Raw genomic sequence first — 22654 nt, forward strand, 5'->3', positions numbered from 1 at the left:
AAGTCATTCTCAGATATTACTATCTGGCCGATGTAAGCCATAGTCAAATCAGTCAATCTTTCGAGCCATATGCAAAGGTAGAAAAGGAAATGTTGAATCTTGGATTTTTATTGTGTGTTATGATGGCAAATGTATGCGTCTAATACTAAATCGTTTTAGAAAGCTCTGAATTAGATTTAATTTAGTCGAGCGACCTTGCAGCAATATCCCATGATCTTTGAAATCGTTCACAATTTTGATATCACACAGGTACAAAAAATAATGATAATGAAACACCAATCGTTAGAAATTAATTTTCCCCATGATTAAATAAACAAAGTGCATTGTAAATTGCTCTAGTCAGTAGACTCATATGTTTATTAGACTAACATTTTACAAGGACGTGTAACCAAAATTACTCCCCAACAAGATTAACTTCCTACAACGCTTGGTACTCCCAAAGTACGTGAACCAGAATGGCGGACATCGGAACGTAGGATGTGTACTAAGTTGGGGTTAGGCCATAATTTTATTCCAATTTTCCGTATTTTAGTTCTATTACGAGTTCAGAAACTAGCTGAGTGACTCCCGCAGTATTGGTACGTGAAATTATGCCCTAACCCTAACCTGGTGCTCATGGTACGTTCCGGTGTCCGCCATATTGGTTCACATACATCGGAGGTACCCGACGCTTCACGAGACGCAACAGTTTTCAATCAGTTAGTTGTTGTTTACATCAGTCAGCATAATCAGGCAATTGCCGGTATGGAATGACAACTAACTTAGGCTACATCTTGAATTATCTAAAACGAGGTAAATTCTCACAAGTCATGTTAGGAAAATTCCACATGAATTGAACATAATTTTTTTTCAGATATATTCCATCATAAGAATTAAATTTTGAATCATATGAACTCTCGTTCTCTTTGCTACACTAGACGCTTGCAATCTAACCGAAACTTAGCAACTCCAAGTATACCAGATAATTTATGACACATAACATAACATGATATTATAAAGATAAATTAGATAGATATATTGCACATAATTGTATAATCGGGTATGCGTAGAAAATAACTTAGAGAAAGTTTTGTTTCAAACTATTATTTTCAACTAGTGCATCAGTGTTATTCAACCAGGCTTCCGTCAGTATAATTCAGGGGTTCCGCAAGTTTACATTTAAATCAAAGAGAGTATATTATTATATGTATATTGTATACGTTTAATCAGATACCTATTATGTTTGCCACTTTTATTAAAATTGCTACGCTTTATTAATCATTTTTGCTAGTATTAGGTTTATTTATATATAGCTATAGTTTTACGTTTTCATTGAGATTGCGTTTCATCAAAAATGTTAAAAACCAATGCTGTAAATCATGGCATTAATTAACAGCCGTTTAAAAGCTAAAAAAGTAGTTCTTTTTTATGTTTGCTCTTTGAATTATTTTCCAAATAAGTGAATTAACTTTATAGTGAGTTCCGCAAACTTTTTGACATTTTTATCCACGTAGAGATTTTGATTCAGTTCAAGAAGATAGTCGATACCTTGCTCTTTGATCAGCATTTCTTGATATGTGTCAGCTGAAAAATTGTTATTTCATAAAATATAAATAAAATAGTTGTGGAAACGCAAATATTTTGATAAATATTGATAATGTAAATACTGTACAAAATACAATAAAGCAACGAATCAAATAAAAATCACGAAATAATGAAAAAACCCCACACTTACATGAAAACGAACAAAACTCCCATATGGTCCAAACAGCAAATAATTGGAGTGGAGGCGCATCGTATCTTTGAAGAAGTGGATAGAAAGGCTTAAATGATCTGTAACTGACATAGAAACATATAACTGATGGCCTTTGACTCCATTCCATCACGCAATTATACTGCAGAAACAGAATTATCGTAGTATTTTATCTTTTGTAATATTCAAATTTTGAGACGACATTAACAATAAAATTTTGATAACATAACTCATGTCGAATACAGGCAAAACAATAATAAATTACTCAATATTGGCTTCATTTGCAAATTAATTATTGATATAATTTACCATATTTGTCAGTGCCCTATTTCTTAGGTTAGGCGACTTCGTGAGTCTTTCCCATTCTTTAAAGTCAATTGTTAGCAAATGCGAGATGACTGCAGCGGCACAGTAGCTGATCTGTCAAATATAAAATAGCTTTGCTGGGGTAACAATTTTAGTTCAGGAATATAAGCGGGAACAGATAACTATTTTGAGCAAGTTGTATTTTAGATATAAATGTGATGTGACAATATGATTTGAATGTTATAAGCAATAATTCACTCTCATGCATTTTTAGATATAAAAGTGATGTGACAATATAATTTGAATGTTATAAGGCCCAGGGTTGGGCAACCCCTGGCACGCGTGCCAAACTTGGCACGCGAGCCCATTTATTCGGCACGCGAGCGAGGCAAACGAGATCATTCACCTTCAGATAAAAAGTTTCAAGACCCTTCAATTATCTGATGAAATTAGGTGTACGTTTATTCATTATCGTTTGTTAACAATCCGTTATTTATTTAAACTATTTTTGTACTATCATGACATATGATTACCAAAAATACATTATGAAGTAACAAATGAGTAGGCTCTCCAGAAATTTGGTCGGAAAGAGCGCAGCATTCATTTGGCTACTATCTTACATAATATAGTCAGACTGTGCCACCCTTTTCTTCACTTCTGTTTGATTTATGAAGTTGTACAGATCTATTTGGTTAGTATTACTTGCTAACTTACAGTTATAACACTTGATTTCGAAAGAAATATAAGCGATTAGGGAAGAGAATGCAAGAGAGAAGTGCAGAAAACGGACTATTTCGTGATTGGGATGACATTCCCGAAAAATTTCATGTATTGAAAACTTTACAACTGCATTACTCTCCATGTTTTCATCTACATTATGCTTGTGAATCTCTGTTTTCAGTTATGTACTCAATTAAGTCTCCTAACAGGAGTAGCCCGAAAGTAGTTCAGGTATTTTCTTTAAAGTTACAAAACATAAACCCAATGTAAAATCTCTATCAGCGGTAATGCAGCAGCGGAAGTCTGACTGGTATAGAATAAGAAAAGTAATCAAATCTAATTGTTGGAATGATATTTTTCTAAATAGTGAAGCTATCTGTACATGTTTATAAGGTTTATTTATGTGTATTTTTGCTTTGAAATTAGCAAATAGTTGTTTTAATTTTTGTCGGCACGCGAAAGAATTTTGTCGTTAAATTTACCCGATTTTGGCACGCGAGCCGAAAAAGGTTGCCCACCCCCGTATAAGCAATAATTTACTCACATGTATTTCATCTGAATTCATAAATTTTAGTAGACACTCCACTGCATCGGAGTTGCCGTTCAAGAAGTGGTAGCAAATTTCTGGTACCTCCGTCAAATTGTTCTAAGTTAAATGCACTGCATAGCTTTTATCATGGTAATTATCTTGTTTTAGATATTACATAAAATGTACGATATACAACTAAGCAAACAATGGTATATTCCAAATATTACTCTATCAAATTAAATGAAAATCTCAACGTAAAGGTCCGCCAGGGCAGATTATATTTACACATTATATATGGTCGAGATCAGTGGTGGGATTCAGCCGGTTCGCACCGGTTCTATAGAACCAACTCACGGAATTTAATGGGATCAGCGAACCGGTTAGCATTAATCAGTTTATTTGCTAAAATAATATGATTTTTTTAAACAGAACCGGCTGAAAAATATGACTTTTTTGTTGGAAACCGGCTGACAAAAAATTTGAATCCCACCATTGGTCGAGATAATGATAGTTGAAGAATAAAATAATATTTAATGCATTACCAAATTCATGAGAACACCTTTATTTGATCTGGGATCGTTATCCTGTCAAAACGAGACAAGCAGTTATTAAAGTACAACAATCGAATTATACAAATATAAGTCTAGGATCAAATGAAATATACATACATTATACACATCAACGCTCGAACTAACTATATTTCAGCTGTTAAAGCAGTCTAACGAATCTGAAAAGGAGCAGTTGTATCGGTTCTGTTACTCAAAATCAAAATCAAAAAATTCTGAAAATATTCAATAAATGAATGGATGTTGGTAATTCATCAAAATAAAATATTTTGAGTATGTGTTGCAGTTTAAAATATATAATTGAAGAAACCATGCTGTTTTTGTATGTATTTACAAGTATGTGTTTTTTTTTATAATTTGACTCAGTTTTCAAAAATAGCTGAACCTCGTTGGTACAGCATGACCAACATATTATGGCCGAACGAGTTGATCTATTTTCAGTATAAACATTTTAATTTTTCACTCTCCGCTTCCAGTTGTCGTGGCACCCAATACTATTTTAAGACCTACCTCGAGCAGTTCAGCGAAAATTCTTAGCCCCCCTGCATTAACAATATTGGTGCATGTTGAGGGAGTTTCATCTGTTAGGCTCGTCAACAGTGCCAGCAGATTATAAAACGTTGCGTCTCGTGAACTGGTGTTCGTTTTCTTCCTCAAAATTGATAACAGATTCTAGATAGAAGTAATTTATTCCAACAAAGTTCTACGTTGATGCAATCATTATATTCTAATGAAACGCACAAAATACAATCAGAGTATATTTTTATCTTTATTATATTTTAGTCAGTTTCATAGTAATGAACATAGTCGGAATACTTAACGTTTTAGCAAACATTTAAACAAATTTTTAAAAAACCAATTTACCTCCACATATTTTCTGTTTCCGATAATAGCGTTATCTGATCGAGACAGTTTTCTTGGTATGTTAGTTAGAAATTCCACAAACTTTCTTTCTATTCCCGAATTTTGATTTGTAGTCAAAATTGTCATCAGCAGATGAGCTAAATCCAGGTTACTGAAGCTCTAAACACAAAAATAGCTGGAAAGCCCGTAATCACCGAATCACATTAATCTGAACATTATTAGTTTGTGCGATAACACAGGGACCATCAAAATAAAATCGATTTTGACAGAATTGGTGTTCCAAAGATTAATTGATGTTACTAAATAATAAAACAAAGGATATACACTTCAACTGTCACATATTTACGCGTATTTTTTATGTTTGAGACGCCTTTAAGTTTAGGTTGCAAGTTGCAACAAACGTTTCAAATATTCTAGCGATCACTACACAAAACTGCAGAATAGATTAGAAAAATTGTGCTTGACACGGTACAATAAAAAAGAAAGCCATGGGACCAACGTGAATATATTACATCTTACCGATTTATTCATCATAGCGGGTAAAGCCAAAACTGCCAGGCATAAGAGCAATACCTCGGAAGAGAGTTTATCGTCGTTGAAGACTCCCATAGTTTTTATCAGCTCAGTAGCAACCTATCAAAAGTGAATTTTTAGGACTAAGATAAAATTAACTGCTGTTTCAGCAAACTTGGTATGCAAATGCCTACATCAATGTATAATTAAGTACGTATATTTACTTCGGAAAGCAAATGTACTGTCACTGCTCCACCGCCAAATGAAATTGAATACATCACAAACTTCGTGGCTATAATTTGAATTGAGCGACTTTTGTCGCTTGGTATTCTGTAGTATTGAATGCAATTGAGCACCGCCTAAAAATATACAATCAAATTATTAAGTTATTGTATTAAAGTGTATTGGATTAAATCTTAGCCAGGGTGAAACAGTGCAACTGTGCAAGCTGGCAATACATTACTATAATCATCATATGAAGTAGGTATTCACATCCCATTCACCATTATCGATCTAAGCAGGGCTTGATTATGACGATGAGAGACGTCAGGTCAGGACTGCGTCCTTATTGGACACGTTAGTGGACATAGCGATCGTTTTGTTATTATTAGCATGTTGTTGTTGTTGCTCTTTGACGCAGAATTTCATCGTTATGAAAATGTCGCTTTTCTCTTTGATTATCAGTAGAGGTGCGCGTGACTAACTCCGAATCCTTTTGCGCTGGTAGATCCGTATGCGTGTAACGACTCGTCTGACCAAAATCAGACTTCCCCAGACAAGAAGTTTTACAGTTGTATTTTATTCCTGCTACAGCATCCTTGCATTACATGCATACGTATCCACTAGCGCAAAGTCATTGAGAAAGAATTGGGAGTTAGTCTCGCGCAACTCTACTGATAGTTATATTAGCCTTTTCCCTTGATTTCTGTATCTGAATGGATCCTGCCAACTCCGGACTCAACAAATACCACAAGGAAATAATTTATAAGCAATATTCAAAACCCAATAGGATCGGCCTGCTCATGAATGGCTAATCTGTGTCATAATTTGGGATTATGGCTAAATTAAATGTATTTTGGGGGGTCAATAGTATTTAATAGTGATCTGCATGTGAACAAAATCAATTTCAAAACTCAAAATGTTTGAGTTTAAATTATCCATGCTTGATCCGGGTGTTCTTAATTACGTTGACGTCATCATATTTTTTTTATGTATAATTTTTATTTTGCAACAAGGTCAATTTTATTTGTATGAGTATTTCAAAGCTTAAAAATAAACAAAGAAGCTGTTGTTAGTTGAAAACGAAGTATTTTGAACGCGCGAGCAACGTTCTCCGGCTCATAATAAACAAACAAAGATACCAGACAGCACGCGATCAAATGCTCTTCGATAAAACGAATATCACTTCACTTACAAATCCCAGTCTTGTTTTATTTTGAAGGTGACGTAAAGCTCTTCTAAAAGAGAACTCTTTCTCTCGCATATCAATCACGTGTCGACCACAGCGTTAAAAGTGAGAAACTTTTTCTCGAAATTTTTTGAAATTTCTCTCTTCTTACCGTACAATTTGCGCTACGTAATTTGGGCGCGTTTTAGTGGAAAGCGACGAAAATAAGATTTTTAGGGACACTGATGTTTTTGGCATTTTTGGTTGTTGAAATATTAAGAAAATTATAGAGGGGTGTCAAAATGACCCAGGGACACCCGAGATCATTAGGAAGAATTGCATATTCTCTTTGATTACTGGACCAATTGCCTTGAAACTTTTAGTGGTTAAAGATGGCTTTTTTTCCTAGAAGGCTATTACTTTTATTAACTTTAAATATTCCTATGGGCTCAATGGGATTCATTACTTTTGAGGTATGACGTCAATAAAATTTGCCACCACGTGGGGATTCCGCGAACACATATCAACGCATCACGGTTACGTGATCAAGCCTGATGGTAAGTTACCGTACCGTACCACAGTGAATTTGAGAGCTACGTGTCCATATATTTGAGCGCAGCTCTCTTGTTTTTGCAATGATTAGGTTATGTCAATTTACATTGCGCTGTGTTTCCTGGCCTTTATTTGAGCTGATCTACATTATTCTAAAATCGAAAAAGGTAACATGAGTCATTGCAACTTCCTGATGTAAAGTTTCATTCGGGCTCGTGACTCACCAAACCTAGACAAGCCCACAAATATGGTTAAACGATACAACTTCCAAGTTATATATCGACTCCTCTACCTTTGAGTCATCTCTAGAAATTAACATGATTTACGACACAGGTACACGCGGAAATAAGGTTGCCAGTTTCGAATGTAATGTACACAGAAATAATAAGCAGGGAAATATCATTGGCGTTCGCAACATGGTCACTCAATCACAATTACTACACTACTGCATGCCTCACCAGCACCAATTGGGTACGTAATTCGCCTATGGATTGTTGACGTCGTAATGGACCTATTACAGTTGTAAATAATTATGACGTAATAAAGGTAATTTTCGTTACAAACAAGATACGTACGATGATCGAATTTGAAAACACTCCAAGAAACTAAATTATTTTAAAACATAATAATCGTAAGATTTTAGAAAAATATCCCATGCCTCAATTTCTTCTAAGTTGAACTTTTTCACCCTCAATATTTTTTCAATAAGTTTGGATAAATACTCTTTTGCGTTGTCGGGGTCACGAAATTTTTCTTTGAGCAGAATTGAAAGATTCGCATCAGTTACCTAAATATAAAAACATCAATTTGCATTTTAGACAAGAACTAGAAACAGTTTGATTGTTGAATATTTATCTAAAAACCTATAGAAACATATTGGTTAGTAATCTAAAGATAGTAATTAGCATTAATGGTTATGTTGAAAATAGAAAGACTTTAACAAACAACACATAAACGACATCTGTTCTTAGGCTTTCTCGACCTAGTTAGTGTTTTTGCAAAATTTTTCGTTTAGTGCCATATTTGAAAAAAATAAGCGGGTTATTAGTCGTACATTGTTTCTTCTAGGTGATGACCCTCTGGTGTCCAATAGCTGAATAAGAACGAGACTTCTGGAAAGTTCATCAACAGATGTGGAGAATTGTTCACGACAACTTGGACACTGTATTCTGTAAATAAAGTGTTAATATCAGTGACTCAATTGAATATTTCCCAGTCAGCCTGTAGATATCCATATGTTGTAAATAGAAATCTAAACGAGAATCTGAAGAATAAACGCAGGCAAGCAAGATCAGAAAATTTAGCCGGCAAAATAGGACCCACGGGCCGAAACCGACCCAGCGAATTGTTCATCCGGTTTGACTATAGTTTTTATGAATTTCCTATGAAAATATCGATGAAAATAACATCAAATTGACCCCGATTGTTACATTTTGCAATAAAATGGTAATTTAGGATCTGATAAAAAAACATTTCGAAGTATAATGCATCTAGTATTTACGCACAAAATACAGTCAGACAATTAGATTTATATTAGTAGCTTGGATTAACTAATTCAGGGCTAAAATATAAACATATATACTTTGATTAAGCTCATATACTCATCATTTCAAATCATGACATTACTAATTCAGGGTTTAAATGAGCTATAGCTGTCTATGACATGTTTTAGCACGAGATATAAATATGTATATATATTCATATACGTTTGATATACCCAACGAAAAAAGTCCAATATCACAAACGATATAATATACAAAAATACCTTCCGAATCTGGAAATAATTTCCAAACATTCAACGCAAAAAGAATGCTGGCACGGAAGCATTTTGGGTGTCTGGCGTCCGGATTCTTCATATGACTCCATGCACACCGCACATTGCAGTAAATTTTCAACAATGTCATCGCCACTATTCGACGCCATTACCAGGCGTGTATATTACCAATAGGAGATTGTAAGGTCATTTAACAAACACGTTACGTAATTCAGTGATTCAGATTTACGCTGAACAGAAAAAAAACGAAAATAGATATCAAGAAAACAACTAGGGATATTTTGTAGAAAGCACCCACGAGTAATGCAAAGCTGTGAAATTTGGGGAAAACAAGCCCGCCACGTTTTAAAATAAAAAAATTAGTATCAATTATTAAGTAAGTATCTGGTTAGGAGTGATTTGAAAATTTAAGTTTGCGCAGTCTGTATTTCTTATCATAACCCTAACAGAATAATTTCTTTTTATTTGGAGCGGTGGCCGGGGTGTTTTATGTGGTGTTTTATGGGGCTTTTCACATGAGATCCGACATCATGTTATTTTCTACACTTTTGAGTATATTTAGTTTTTCCGATAAAAGTGGGGTAGATTGTGTTTATTACGCAACTTTCAAAGATATTTCTTTAACTATACTCTTGCAATAACATACTCAGTTAATCTCATGAAAAGAATTTTTTCATACTAGACATTATTTTTTATTTCTATATGCGACCTGAGCTTGAAATATGAAAATCATATGCTAATCCAAAAGATGACTGACAAATGCCAATTACTTTCTGTTATTTTATATTTAAATCTTGGCCATCCAACATTAAGTGTCGGCTTTATTTCTGATATGCCTGTAATTTTCCAACCTCATTTTAAACTTGATAAGCTGTAAGCTGAACTTTAGTCGCAAAAATTATGAAGCTACAATCTCACATAGTGTTGTACGGTATCTTCAGCCATACAACGAGGAAGTTTACTTGGTTAACTGAATACGCCCCTTCATCGGATATTGCGTTGACAATTATTGGGCTGCATATAAAGCATACTACGCGGAGTTTAAAATGGGAAAATATACGCTCAAGGTGGAATAACAATTTTGTCAGCATATTTTCTTTTACCGAATGAATATTTGTCTGAATGTTATCTTATATAGCTCAACTACAACCAATGTTCCCTCTAATTTTTTGTAGTATGTGTGCGCAGAAATTTTAGTGTGTGCGCACTTTTTTGGAAATGACTGATATTTGTGCAAAAACCAATGAAGAAATTTCGGCGTTCTAACCGGGTAATAAGTGGGCCAACAACAAACTTTCTCAACCTGCCAACCGAGCACATTGTTACATTACATCGAAATAGGTTTGTGCGCAGTAAATCTATTCGTGTGCGCACCCTCTGAAAGCTGTGTGCGCGCGCACACGCGCACACCTTAGAGGGAACACTGACTACAACTATTGTTTGCCTTAAACCGAGTTATGTTTATGAATATTCATCGCAACTTTATCAATATCATTTTGGAGTTGTAACTGTCGTAAATGTTACTGTATAGTTTAGCTCTCGTTTCTGGTAGACGAATGCTGACACAAAAATGTAAAATTTCAATTTGAATTCTACACGATGACCGACTTGCTTACTTTATCTTATATATAATCATATCTGGATTATATACTTTTATAAGGAGTCAATAAAGGAACAAAACAATCGAGTTAACTCCTTCAATATTAAAAATGTTTTACTGCTAAGCATCGATTCTTTTTCAGCATCATGACTAAATTTACTCTTCATGCATCTGCAGAAGTCAACGAACAAGGTCGTCATGTTCTCATGTTGGAGATCACGGATTTCCTCCTTTCTGGGGTCCTGCTTTCACTTTTGTAAATTAAAGTGGCCCATTCAAATTATTTTAATCATGCCAACAATTAGATACAATCAATCTTTCTCTTCGTAAATAAATATTGACAGTAATTCGATGTATAGTATATCGCCTGTGTTTTTTCTGAAGTTGATACTGACAATATTAATGATAATAAAAATCTAATATACTAATAAATAAGTCATCAAAAATTAGGAGTCAGATGAGCTTCCTTCAAGTACAACTTCTTATAATCTTGCAAACGGCAAATCAATATTTATTGAAATTCGATCGAGGTTAGGTGCGGGACATAGCTCAGTGGTAGAGCGCTCGACCCCCAGGTCGGGAGGTCCCTGGTTCAATCCCAGTTGTCTCATGGCTTTCAATTAAATACATTCATCATGTAGCCTTGTGGTGGCGTTGTCGACGGAAATTTGCAACGAATTCAGATGTCTCGGTTTCACATTTCACAAGTTCAATGGCGCGTTCGAAATTAATTCGGAGAGTCTCGAATTCAAATCTCGTTATCGGCTTTTGCATTAATAACATCTATACTGAATATTCCGTTTACATATTTAGAATGTTGATAGGTATTTGTCTGTTTGTTTGTCTGACGATATTCTAGTTTCTTTATTGTTTAACTTCTTTTGTATTTGATGAAATGTTTGTTATTTCTGCAACATTTGTATTTAAATCATGCAATTGGATTAGCAACAAACAAAGCGTCATCTTCTGCAATTGTATCGATGATAAATAAATAAAGCACAACCGGTGTTAGCAAAACGGTTCAATTTGCGACGTTTCGAACTTCTATTCAGAAAAACTTCACCATGACATGATATGGAAAGCACACTATTGTATATATATATATATATATATAGGAAAAAAAAGAAAAATTATCACGTCATGAAATCTAAAAACACGAAAATATGACAATAGACATCGGTTTGTGCTGCATTCACTATCGAAATGAATATACCTGGTGGCAATCACGCGCTATTTCTGCAATTGTATTTATTACTGAAGCATTTGTATTTAAACTTACAAATAGCAAACAAAGCACCATGAGATGAGCCATTACTTATGTGTTAGATTAGAAGCTCCGCATTCAGATTTTTTGATGTGCTGTTTGCACTGTCTGTCAGTGCAGATATTACAAGACTGGATTCTCACGGCTCTGTTATCAGCTACAGTCATTTGTATACAAAGAATTTTTTTTGCTGTTGTTAAAACTTGGATGTATTCTTAAAGGGTTAAATATCGAATGTTTGTATTATTTGTTATAATTCTATTAAAACATCGAAGAAAAAATTAGTAGAATAGAAAAAATTATTTTTGTTGCTAGTAGAGTTTATGTTTGCAAAACTTTATGTCAGAAAACGAACTCGCAATCTTGCGCTCTATGTCTGGGTCTGTCTAAACTCGAAAGTGAAGCAATATCATCTGTTTGACGACAAAATGTACGTTCGAATACGCTAATAACAATAATTAAGTATCCACATGTCTGCGTGATTAGTCGGCAACATGGGACGAGGATGTGTAACCCAACTTACTCTCCAACAAGATAAAATTCCTACAACATTTAACGAGACAAAACATTTTTCAATCAATTAGTTGTTATTTACATCAGTCAGCTCAATCAGGCAATTGCCAGTATATGGAATGCCAGTATATGAAACAACTAACTTACAGTTAAAATAAATTACAATAAAATAAGGTACTTTCGCCATCGCTTAGTATCGTCAATCATAGGCCACGTAAGAGAAATTCTACATGAAATCAAAATAAAATTTTCTCAGGTAAATTCGAGTACACGAATTAAGTTTTGAATCTACATGAACTTTCAATTGCGTTATTGTACATAATTGTATAATCGGTTATGCATAGAAGAGAATTCAGAGAAAGTTATGTTTTAAACAAATATTTTCAACTTTCATAACTGTACATCAGTGGTTTTCAACCAGTGCTTCGCCAGTATCACCCGGTGTGCGCAAGTTTACATTTAAATTCAATAGTACACCTTTAACCAGATACCTATTATGTTTGCCACTTTTATTAAACTTGCTACACTTTACAGATCAATTTTTGCTAGTATTAGGTTCATATATATTTATATTTTATACAATTCAGACAATAAAAGACAATTAAATTATTATACATGGGTTCATCGCGCGCTTGAAATATTTTATTGGCATTTCTGTCAAAAAAATTGAAAACCATTGCTGATTAATATAGAATTATTCAACGGGCGTTTACAAGTCACAAAGTACTTATTTTTTATGTTTACTCATTGAATTATTTTTTCAAATTAGTGAATCAACTTCAGGGTGAGTTCCGCAAACTTTTTGACATTTTTATCCACGTAGAGATTTTGTTTCAGTTCAAGAAGATAGTCGATACCTTGCTCTTTGATCAGCATTTCTTGGTATATTTCAGCTGAAATATTATTATGTCATATAAAAAATAAATGAAATAGTTGTAGAAATGCACACATAGTGACAGATATTGATATTGTAGATACTGTACAAAGTACAAGAAATCAATGAGTCACATTTAAAACTTCACAAGAAATGTGAAAAAGCCTACACTTACATGAATACGAACAAAACTTCCATATGGTCCAAACAGCAAATAGTTGAAGTGGTGGCGCGTCGTATTTTTGAAGGAGTGAATAGAATGGCTTGAATGATATGAACTTGATATGAAAACATATTAAGGATGCTTCTTGACCCCATTTCATCACGCAATTATACTGCAGAAACAGATTTATCGTGGTATTTTATCTTTCTTAAGTTTTAAACATTAAGACAAAGAAAACAATTAACATGACATCTTGACATGTCGAATGCACGCTGAAACATTAATAAACCAGGCAATATTGGTTTATTACTTATCGATCTCGATCGGTAAGTATGTTGATAGATATTTTTCTGTCTATATATTTGACACTTTTGTATGTTACACGATATCTCACGAAAGCGAGGTTGAATCTGCTCCAATTTTGCACCTGCATTCATCATATCGAAGCCTATTGATTTGGATGAATTATGTCGTATAATTAGCGATTTATTAATTAGTTAGTGATGGGACACGCGGTGTCGCTATTGAGTCAGAGCGAAGGAATCAAAACCGCAGTTTTTGTTTTGGGGGATCTCCTACGTTTCGTCGCTGCGAACGATTGTAACATGCGGAAGATCGATAAGTCGGCGGTCTCCGATCGCTATCTATTTATTTAATTAATTATTTATATAATTTACCATATTTATCAGTGCCCTATTTCTTAGGTTAGGCGACTTCGTGAGTTTTTCCCATTCTTTGAAGTCGATTGTTAGCAAACGCGAGATGACTGCAGCGGCACAGTAGCTAATCTGTCAAATAAACAATATAATTTGTAATGCTGTAACAATATAATTTGAATGTTATAGACCAGAGGTGTGCAACATTCAATACAGAAGGGCCAGATAAAAATAACTGGGTGAAACCGCTCCTTTATTTAATATATAGGCTATTTAGTAGTTGCAGACACAAAAATCTTAGTTATGGATCTTGTTACACGCGTTAATTGCACGAGCTAGCTGTTAAGGCATTGTGAAGTCGTATGTATAGATAATGAATTGGACCCTGTATCAAAACTGGTTTCGCGGGCCGCGCATCGTTCAACTTTTCCGTGGGCCGCGGAATTTTTTTTGGGGGCCCCAGGTTGCACCCACCGTTCATAACCAATATTTACTCACATGCAATTCATCTGAAATCAAAAGTTTTAGTAGACAATCGACTGCACCGGAGTTGCCGTCTAAGAAGTGGTAGCATATTTCAGGTACCTCCGTCAAATTGCTCTAAATTAATTACACTGTATAGCTTTTATCGTGGTAATCAACTTGTTTTAGATATTGCATAAAATGTACGATATACAACTAAGCAAACTAAGGTATATTTTAATGATTACCCTATCACATAAACTAATAAACACATTAAATAATTGAGATAAGATTGATAAGAGAATAAAATAATATTCAATGCATTACCAAATTAATGAGAACTTCTTTGATAAGGTTGATGTCTTTATCCTGTACAAATAAAACGCAAGCAGTTTATAAAGTGAAACATTCAGATTAAACAAATAAAGTTATAGGATCGAATGCTACGTATATTTCAACTAATCCAGCAATCAAACTTATCTGCCAAGGCTCTGTGTCGATTCTGTTACCTCATATCAAGATAGGGATTCTGGAAATATTTCACAAATGAATGTTGTACAATTGTCGAAAATTTGTTGAACAAAAACATCTTGGAAATATTAAAAGTTACATTATTTGAATATGAATAAGTTTTTGAAAATACCAAGATCTTGTTGGTTTGCCATGACCAACTTATTCAGTACAGTATGTCCCCCTACTTCTTAATTTAAGGTGGGGTGTTTTTAATGATAGATCGGTAGATATTTTGTTATGAGAGATAAAACTATTTGTAACTTATAAAAATGTGGTATGTGTTTGTCTGATCATCTTCCCCGGAATATGAGCCTCTTTTAAATATATAAATACATTTCTATTCACGTTAAGAATTAAAGTATGGCGCATACCTAAAAATTAGGGGGAGGGGGTGTTTGAAATTTTAGGGGGGTGTAGGGAAGTCACTGAACATATTATATTCTTAACAAGATGATTTACGTACAGTATAAACTTGTTTCTTCGCTTCTACTTTCAGTAAAATTCCTAATATCCCTTTATATATAGGTAAAGTCATACCTCAAGCAATTCGGCAAAAATTGCTAGCCCTCCTGCATTAACAATATTTGTGCATGTTGAGGGAGTTTCGTCTGTTAAGCACATTAACAATGAAAGCAGATTATAAAACGTTGCATCTCGTAACTTCATGCTCATTTTTTTCCTCAAAATTGATAACAGATTCTAGACGAAAATTAATTATTCAAATGAAATTCATGGTTGATCAAATCATCCTATTCTAATGAAACACATAAAAAGCAATCAGAGTATATCTTTATTATATTTCAGTCAGTTTGATATTAATGAACATAAACGGAATATTTAACATTTTAGCAAACATTTACACAGATTTAATAAAAAAATACCTTTACATATTTTCTGTTACCGATATTGGCGTTATCTGATCGAGACAGTTTTCGGGATATGTCAGGTAGAAATTCCACAATCTTCTGTTCTAATTCCGAATTTTGATTCGTAGTTAGAATTGTCATCAGCAGATGAGCCAAATCCAGGTTATTGAAGCCCTAAACACAAATATCTAGAAAGCCCATAATCGCCGAATCGCATTAATCTAAACATTATTAGTTTTTGCGATAACACAGATACCATCACAATGAAATATATTTTGACAGACTTGGTGTTCCAAAGATTAATTAGTGCTCCCGAAGTATGTGTACCAAGATGGCGCACAACCTGAACATAGTATGTGTACTAGGTTACGGTTCAGGTTGTGCGCCGATTAATTAATGTAACTAAATAATAAAACATGATATACACTTTGGCTGTCACATATTTAAGCGTATTTTTTATGTTTGAGACGCTTTTAAGTTATGTTGCAACAAACGGTTCAAATATTCCAGCTATCAATACACAAAACTGTAAAATAGATTAGAAAATTTGTGCGTGGCACGGTACAATAAAAAAGAAAGGAATGGGGCAACGCATGGGACCAGCGTGAATATAATACATCTTACCGATTTACTCATCATAGCGGGTAAAGCCAAAATTGTCAGGCATAAGAGCAATACCTCGGAAGATAGTTTATCGTCTTTGAAGGCTTCCATAGTTTTTATCAGTTCAGTAGCAACCTATCAAAAGTAAAATTTTAGGACTAAGATAAAATTAACTGCTGTTTCAGCACACTTGCTTTAATAAAGCCCATATCAATGTATATATTCAAATAGGTATATTTACTTCGGAAAGCAAATGTACTGTCACTGCTCCACCGCCAAATGAAATTGAATACATCAGAAACTTCGTGGCTGTAATTTGAATTGAGCGGCTTCTGTCGTCGCTTGGTATTCTGTAGTATTGAATGCAATTGAGCGCCGCCTAACGCATACAAAATATGAATTTATATTACTAAAGTGTATTGAATTAAATCTTGCAACACCAAGGAAAATATAGCCATGGTAGTTTCGTAATTCCTACTTCTTTAGGAGACTTTTTTTAAAATAATGTATCGACATGTTGTCATTCTATGGCCGCAAAATTTATTAACTAATACAAAACAATCATTTTCACATAATATTTATTCTACCGGATATTACTTCAAAGCGAGAATGCGAAATTTTAAAATCCTTGCGTGTGTTTACTTTGGGCAAAATTTATGCTGCCAAGTTTTTGCGTGGCGATACTTTCTACTGAGCAACACTCAGTAATATTTGAAAATCGATGGCTTTGAGGTTTTTGATTTAATAACAAGCAACCCAAGAGAAATTCTAGGCGACCCAGATGCGGGTCGTAACTCACAGGTTAGACCACATTTGTCATTTAAAATGGTGCAACCTGGCATTACCATAATCAACCATATGAAATAGGTATTCACATCCCAGTCACCATTACCGATCTAAGCAGGGCCGGATTATAACGATGAGTGAGAGATCTTAGGTCGGAACTGAGCAATAATTTTTGCTATGGGGGCACATCAAAAATTAAAATTCAATGGCGAGTCGGACCAAGTAAAGTCAATTTACATTACGCTGTGTTTCATTGCCTCTACTTGCGCTGACCTACATCATTCTAAAACCAAAGAAGATAACATGAGTCATTGCAACTTCCTGATGCAAAGTGCCATTCAGGCTCGTGACTCACCAAACCTAGACAAGCCCACGAATATGGTATGGTTAAACGATGCATTATTAATTCATTTGTCCAATTCATCTGAATTTAAGACTAGAAATCTATAAGAATCGAACTAATCAACAATTGATATAGTTTACAATACAGGTATTCAAGGAAATAAGGTTGCCAGATTTGAATGTAATATACACAAAAATGGCCCTCCAGAAGTATGTGTACCAATTTGAGGTAGCTAATTTTGTTCGCACATTTTACATCAAGTTTTGTAAAGGGACTGAAACCTATATACAGGAGATATTTAGTAGGATAACACAGACGGTCCCCAAACTCGTAATAGACCTAAAATACCGAAAATCGGAATAAAATGATGCCCTAACCATGAAACCTAACACATACTACGGGAGTACACAAAAAATTATAACCATGGAAATATCATTGGCGTTCGCAACATGATCACTCAATCACATTCACCCTACCAGCACAAATTTCACTTCAAAATGATGTGACTTGTGTGCGCCGTATTGCATGTTCAGCGAAAGTTCGGCAACCCGGCAAAGCCCTCTCACGATCTCCTTATTTGGGGCGAGACCCACACTTTGGGAACCACTGGTCTATGATACATCGCTACCAAAACACTGATTTTTATTACAATAATGAAGTTTACAGTTAAATAACATTTTATTTGTAAATGAAAAAAGTTTCTAATTTTAGAAATCTTCTCGCGCGCCGGATGAAACTAAAGGCTGTAATAAAACCTAACGGTAACAGAAAACCAGACGTCATAATACACGTTTGCAGTCGCGAGAGGTGGGGGAGGTATTGCTCATTTATTGATAAAGAATACATTACTGATAAATAAAATTAATTACCTTTCCATTTCTATTGATATCGATATTCTATTATCTTTCTCAAACAATGAAAGCATTTTCAGAGTAACATTTGTTCAACTACTTTAAATTGGTTTATTTTTTAATAAAGAATTGGGATTTGCAAATTCAATGAAATTTAAACGAAAACAAAGTTTAAGTCGCATAAATTGAAAATGACTTATAATAGATAATAATCAATTGGTCAAAACTGAATGTCGAGGTCCTCAAGGCTTGAGGTCCTCAGGCTTCACTCTAATGGTAAATCGGGCGGGCCCTAGATCTATGCCAATACCGAGTCACCCTACTGATATGCATATTCGTACATATTGAGATAATTAAAAACTATGTCTATATGAAGGACGTTTGCTATTTAGAAAAGTATAATTCCACTCCATAATTGTAAAATACATATCGGTACTATCATGCTTATGTTTTCAGATGTAATCGTAATAAATTTTGAAACATACTAATCGTGAATTTTCCTAAAACTATTCCAAACCTCAATTTCTTCTAAGTTGAACATTTTTATCCTCAATATTTTTTCTGTAAGTTTCGACAAATACTCCTTTGCTTTGTCGAAGTCACGAAATTTTTCCTTGAGCAGACTTGCATCAGTTACCTGAATATAAAAACATCTATTCAAATCCTAAACCAAAAAATCTAGATTTTTATATTGTAGAATTGACGTTTGGTTGTTGAATATTTATTTAAAAAATCAAATCTTAATTATAGTATCATATTAGTTAGACTAAAGATAGTAGGACTTCATACAAGACTTTAACAAACAACACATAAACGATATCTGTTCCTGAAAGTTCTCGACCGAGTTAGTTTTCTTGATATCTTTCTTGAGTCTTTTTTATAGATCGTTCTTTTGTTTGCGAAACCTTTTGTTTTCCCATATTTCGAAGGAAAATAAACGAGTTATTACTCTTACATTATGTCTTCCTGGTGATGACCCTCTAGTGTCCAGTAGCTGAATAAGAACGAGACTTCTGGAAAGTTCATCAACAGGTATAGAGAATTGTTCACGACAACTTGGACAGTGTATTCTGCAAATAAAGTGTTAATATGAGAATTTTCTTTAAATTTAAATATTTCCAGTCAGACTGTTGATATCTAAATGTTAGAGATAGTGACCCAAACGAAAGTAATAGATTAAAAAACAAACGAAGGAAAGCGAAGTTAGAAAATGAATGTTTGGTGCAGACGACTATTTAAATCAAGTTTCATATGCAACAAACATAACACGTAACGTAGAACTTGATATTTACGATATTTTCTTTCATCAGTTTTCATCAGTGTTTAGTTGGTCTATTACACAAAAAACAGACAATACCAATATTGAATAAATAAATTTCATTCTTAACACTGTTTGATACACATATTTACAAGTTACCAAAAATAAGCAGCATGTTCTTGACTAGTACTTCTTTCTTATTACTGAACCCTTATGTACCGATACTACTATCGAAAACAAAAAAATTATAACATTTGTTGAAGGACCATGCAAAATATTTTGACCGCTCAAAAATAGGAACCATGAGTGCTCTTCAAAAATTACCATACAAGTGTACTCAGGAAACGGATAATCTAAATTAAAAAAAAGTTTGCGTCGACGATGCAAAAAAAGGTCTTTTGCAATAAAAATGTACGATGATTTCGGATCTCAAAAAAGACATTTTGAATGGTAATGCATCTTGTATTTACGCGCAAAAGACAATTAGATTTAAATTAGTATTGTGGCATAACAAATCAATGGCTTAAAAGTAACTCCGACCTATTTTGATCTGAAATGTAAACATATATTCTCTGATAAAGCTCATATGTCATTTTCCCATCATCACAAACCATAGTATTCAGGATTAAAATGATCTATGACATAATAGTCCGAGATATAAACATGTACATTGATGACGTTAGGAAAGCCAAACAAAAAGTCCATCATCACAAACGATAATTTAATTAAAATTACCTTCCCGCTCTGGAAATATTTTTCAAACATTGAACGCAAAATGAATGCTGACATGGCAGCATTTTGGGTGTCTGGGGTCCGGATTCTTCATATGACTCCATACACACCGCACATTGAAGTAAATTTTCAACAACGTCATCGCCATTATTCGATGCCATTTGACGTGTATAATTGCAATGGAAGAGTGTGAAGAAATTTAACCCACAAGTTGTGTATTTCAAATTTATGCTGAATCGAAAAAAAAACGCAAATAGAATTTTTGTAGAAAGCCCCCGGCAGTAAAGCTAAACTGAGATGTGGGAAAACACTCCCGTCACGTTAAAAAAAATATTAATTATCCGGTTAGGGTTCGGGATAGAATGTTTTAAAAAATTGAAATTTCAGTGCAATTCTTCAAGCTAACTAGATAATTACTAATTTCGTTGTTTTTTGACCGGTGGCGGGAGCTTTCTACACGAGATTCAACGCCATGTTATTTTATGCATTGTAGAGTATAGTTAGTTTTTGTGATTGAAGTGGTGTGGAATGTGTGTTTTTTAGCAACTTTTAAAGTTATTTCTTTCACTACTCTTGCAATAACATACTCAGATGATCTCATAAAACGGTCTCTGGACGGTTTGTTATGGCAAAAATGTCCGTTGGAAATACTTGATTAATGTTTGCACTGAAAAAGTCGGATTAATAAAAAAAAACGAAAATATCGGTCAGAGACCGAAGACTTATCGATCGAAAGTTAGGGGATCCCCCAAAACAGAAACTGCGGTTTCGATTCGAAACATTTTGCAAACCCGAACTGGATTGTTTCGATTAGTTTTCAGCCAATATCAAAAATGTAGGAAACAATAGCCAACTCCCCACGTCGTCGTCGAAATATTACTCGAGGAAATACTTTTATGAAGAATTCTGTAAATCCGAACTGGTTTGTTTCGATTAGTTTCCAGCCAATAGTCTATTAACCAATCCTATATTTTGTGTCAAATACAACGGCGCTAACCCGGGTTGCGACGGCAATCCAAACACAGCCTAGCGATATTTTGGTGAGGAATTCTGCAACCCCGAACCTGATAGAGGGATATGGACATTGCTTAAAGAGTAATTATAGGTAACGAGATACGATCTCGCGGCGTGTATCCTTCGCTCTGTTTCAATAGCGTGGAAAATTTCTCGAAGGAAACTTGCGCATCGTGACGACGTCAAAGTTACAAGAGGGATATGGACAATGCTTAAAGATTAATCACAAGATACGATCTAGCGGTGTGTATCCTTCGCTATGCGTGAAAACTCGCGCATCGCACACACACACATTCGGCGCGTCTCAAAAATTTCTCGCTTTGTAAAAATCGCTCTCTCGATTTGCAAAAATCCAGATCTCTTCATCACTAATTAATTAATAACTCGCTAATTATACGACATAATTCATCCAAAATCAATAGGCTTCTGATCCGAGATATGATGAATGCACATGCAAAATTTAAAGCAGATTCATCCTCGCTTTCGTGAGATATCGCGTGTATCTAACAGACAGACAAACAAACAAACTAGAATTCGGTTGGAAACCGAAGACTTATCGATCGGAGGTTAGGGGATCCCCCAAAACATTGGTCTTACTCCATAGTGACACCGTGTGTCTAATCACTAATTAATTAATAACTCGCTAATTATACGACATAATCCATCCAAAATCGATAGGCTCCTGTTCCGAACTATGATGAATGCACATGCAATTTGGAGCAGATTCAATCTCGCTTTCGTGAGATATCGCGTGTATTTAACAGACGGACAAACAAACAAACAAATAGACAAATACCTATCAACATACGGTACTTACCGATCTTAAGATCGATAAGTAATAAGGGTCGCATTGGTGCTGAAATATATATTCTCACGACATTTAATATTTCTATGCCTCGCTGTAAAAATGTCTTGTTACGCAAGGCTGCTTTAATATTTGAGCATTGTAATGTTCCACTTGCTACGTGCCAAACAAAGCTAATCACCACGTACTATTCAAGTGATCAATCGGTAACAGTCAGTAAGATTTTATCCGCATGTAAAACGCCATTACATGACCATCCATTCTTATATCCGAAAAACATTCTGATCAAAAAAGTGGCTTACAAATGCTAACGACCAATTTTCACTCATTTTATATTTCAATCTTGGTCATTCGACATTTAGTGCCGGCTTTTAGTGCCGGCAATTCTCATTCTCATCCTTAACTCTA

The 22654-nt window shown here is 34.4% G+C and overlaps 1 protein-coding gene across 5 annotated transcripts; it reads right to left on the bottom strand.

Annotated features, from left to right (window-relative positions):
* Window positions 1-456: 456 nt before the first annotated feature.
* On the bottom strand, window positions 457-20687 carry LOC120339638 (protein zyg-11 homolog B-like). Of its 5 annotated transcripts, none has more exons than XM_078116239.1 (12): window positions 20431-20686; window positions 8224-8338; window positions 7828-7956; window positions 5455-5589; window positions 5237-5350; window positions 4718-4876; window positions 4364-4525; window positions 3830-3871; window positions 3303-3404; window positions 2042-2152; window positions 1715-1874; window positions 457-1563 (listed from the first exon to the last, which is right to left on the bottom strand). In XM_078116239.1, exons 1-12 carry the CDS (start codon window positions 20586-20588, stop codon window positions 1424-1426), a joined length of 1527 nt encoding a protein of 508 aa, XP_077972365.1. In that variant the 5' UTR covers window positions 20589-20686; the 3' UTR covers window positions 457-1423. The 5 variants fall into 5 exon arrangements, with proteins under 5 accessions (XP_077972365.1, XP_077972366.1, XP_077972367.1 ...); XM_078116240.1 differs by lacking the exon at window positions 20431-20686 and adding an exon at window positions 8935-9169; XM_078116242.1 differs by having other exon boundaries at window positions 1425-1563; window positions 1715-1779.
* Between the last annotated feature and the right edge of the window lie 1967 nt (window positions 20688-22654).

Source organism: Styela clava, chromosome 9, assembly GCF_964204865.1.
Source record: "Styela clava chromosome 9, kaStyClav1.hap1.2, whole genome shotgun sequence".
In the NCBI taxonomy this organism is placed as follows: Eukaryota; Metazoa; Chordata; class Ascidiacea; order Stolidobranchia; family Styelidae; genus Styela; species Styela clava.

Coding starts and splice junctions, on each gene's coding strand:
- LOC120339638 (XM_078116239.1), bottom strand. CDS start 20,588: ATGGCATCGAATAATGGCGATGACGTTGTTGAAAATTTACTTCAATGT. Junction 8,339..20,430: donor AATATTTCCAGAGCGGGAAG/GTAATTTTAATT, acceptor CTTTATTTACAG/AATACAGTGTCCAAGTTGTC. Junction 3,872..4,363: donor TTTTCGCTGAACTGCTCGAG/GTAGGTCTTAAA, acceptor TCGTTTTGACAG/GATAACGATCCCAGATCAAA.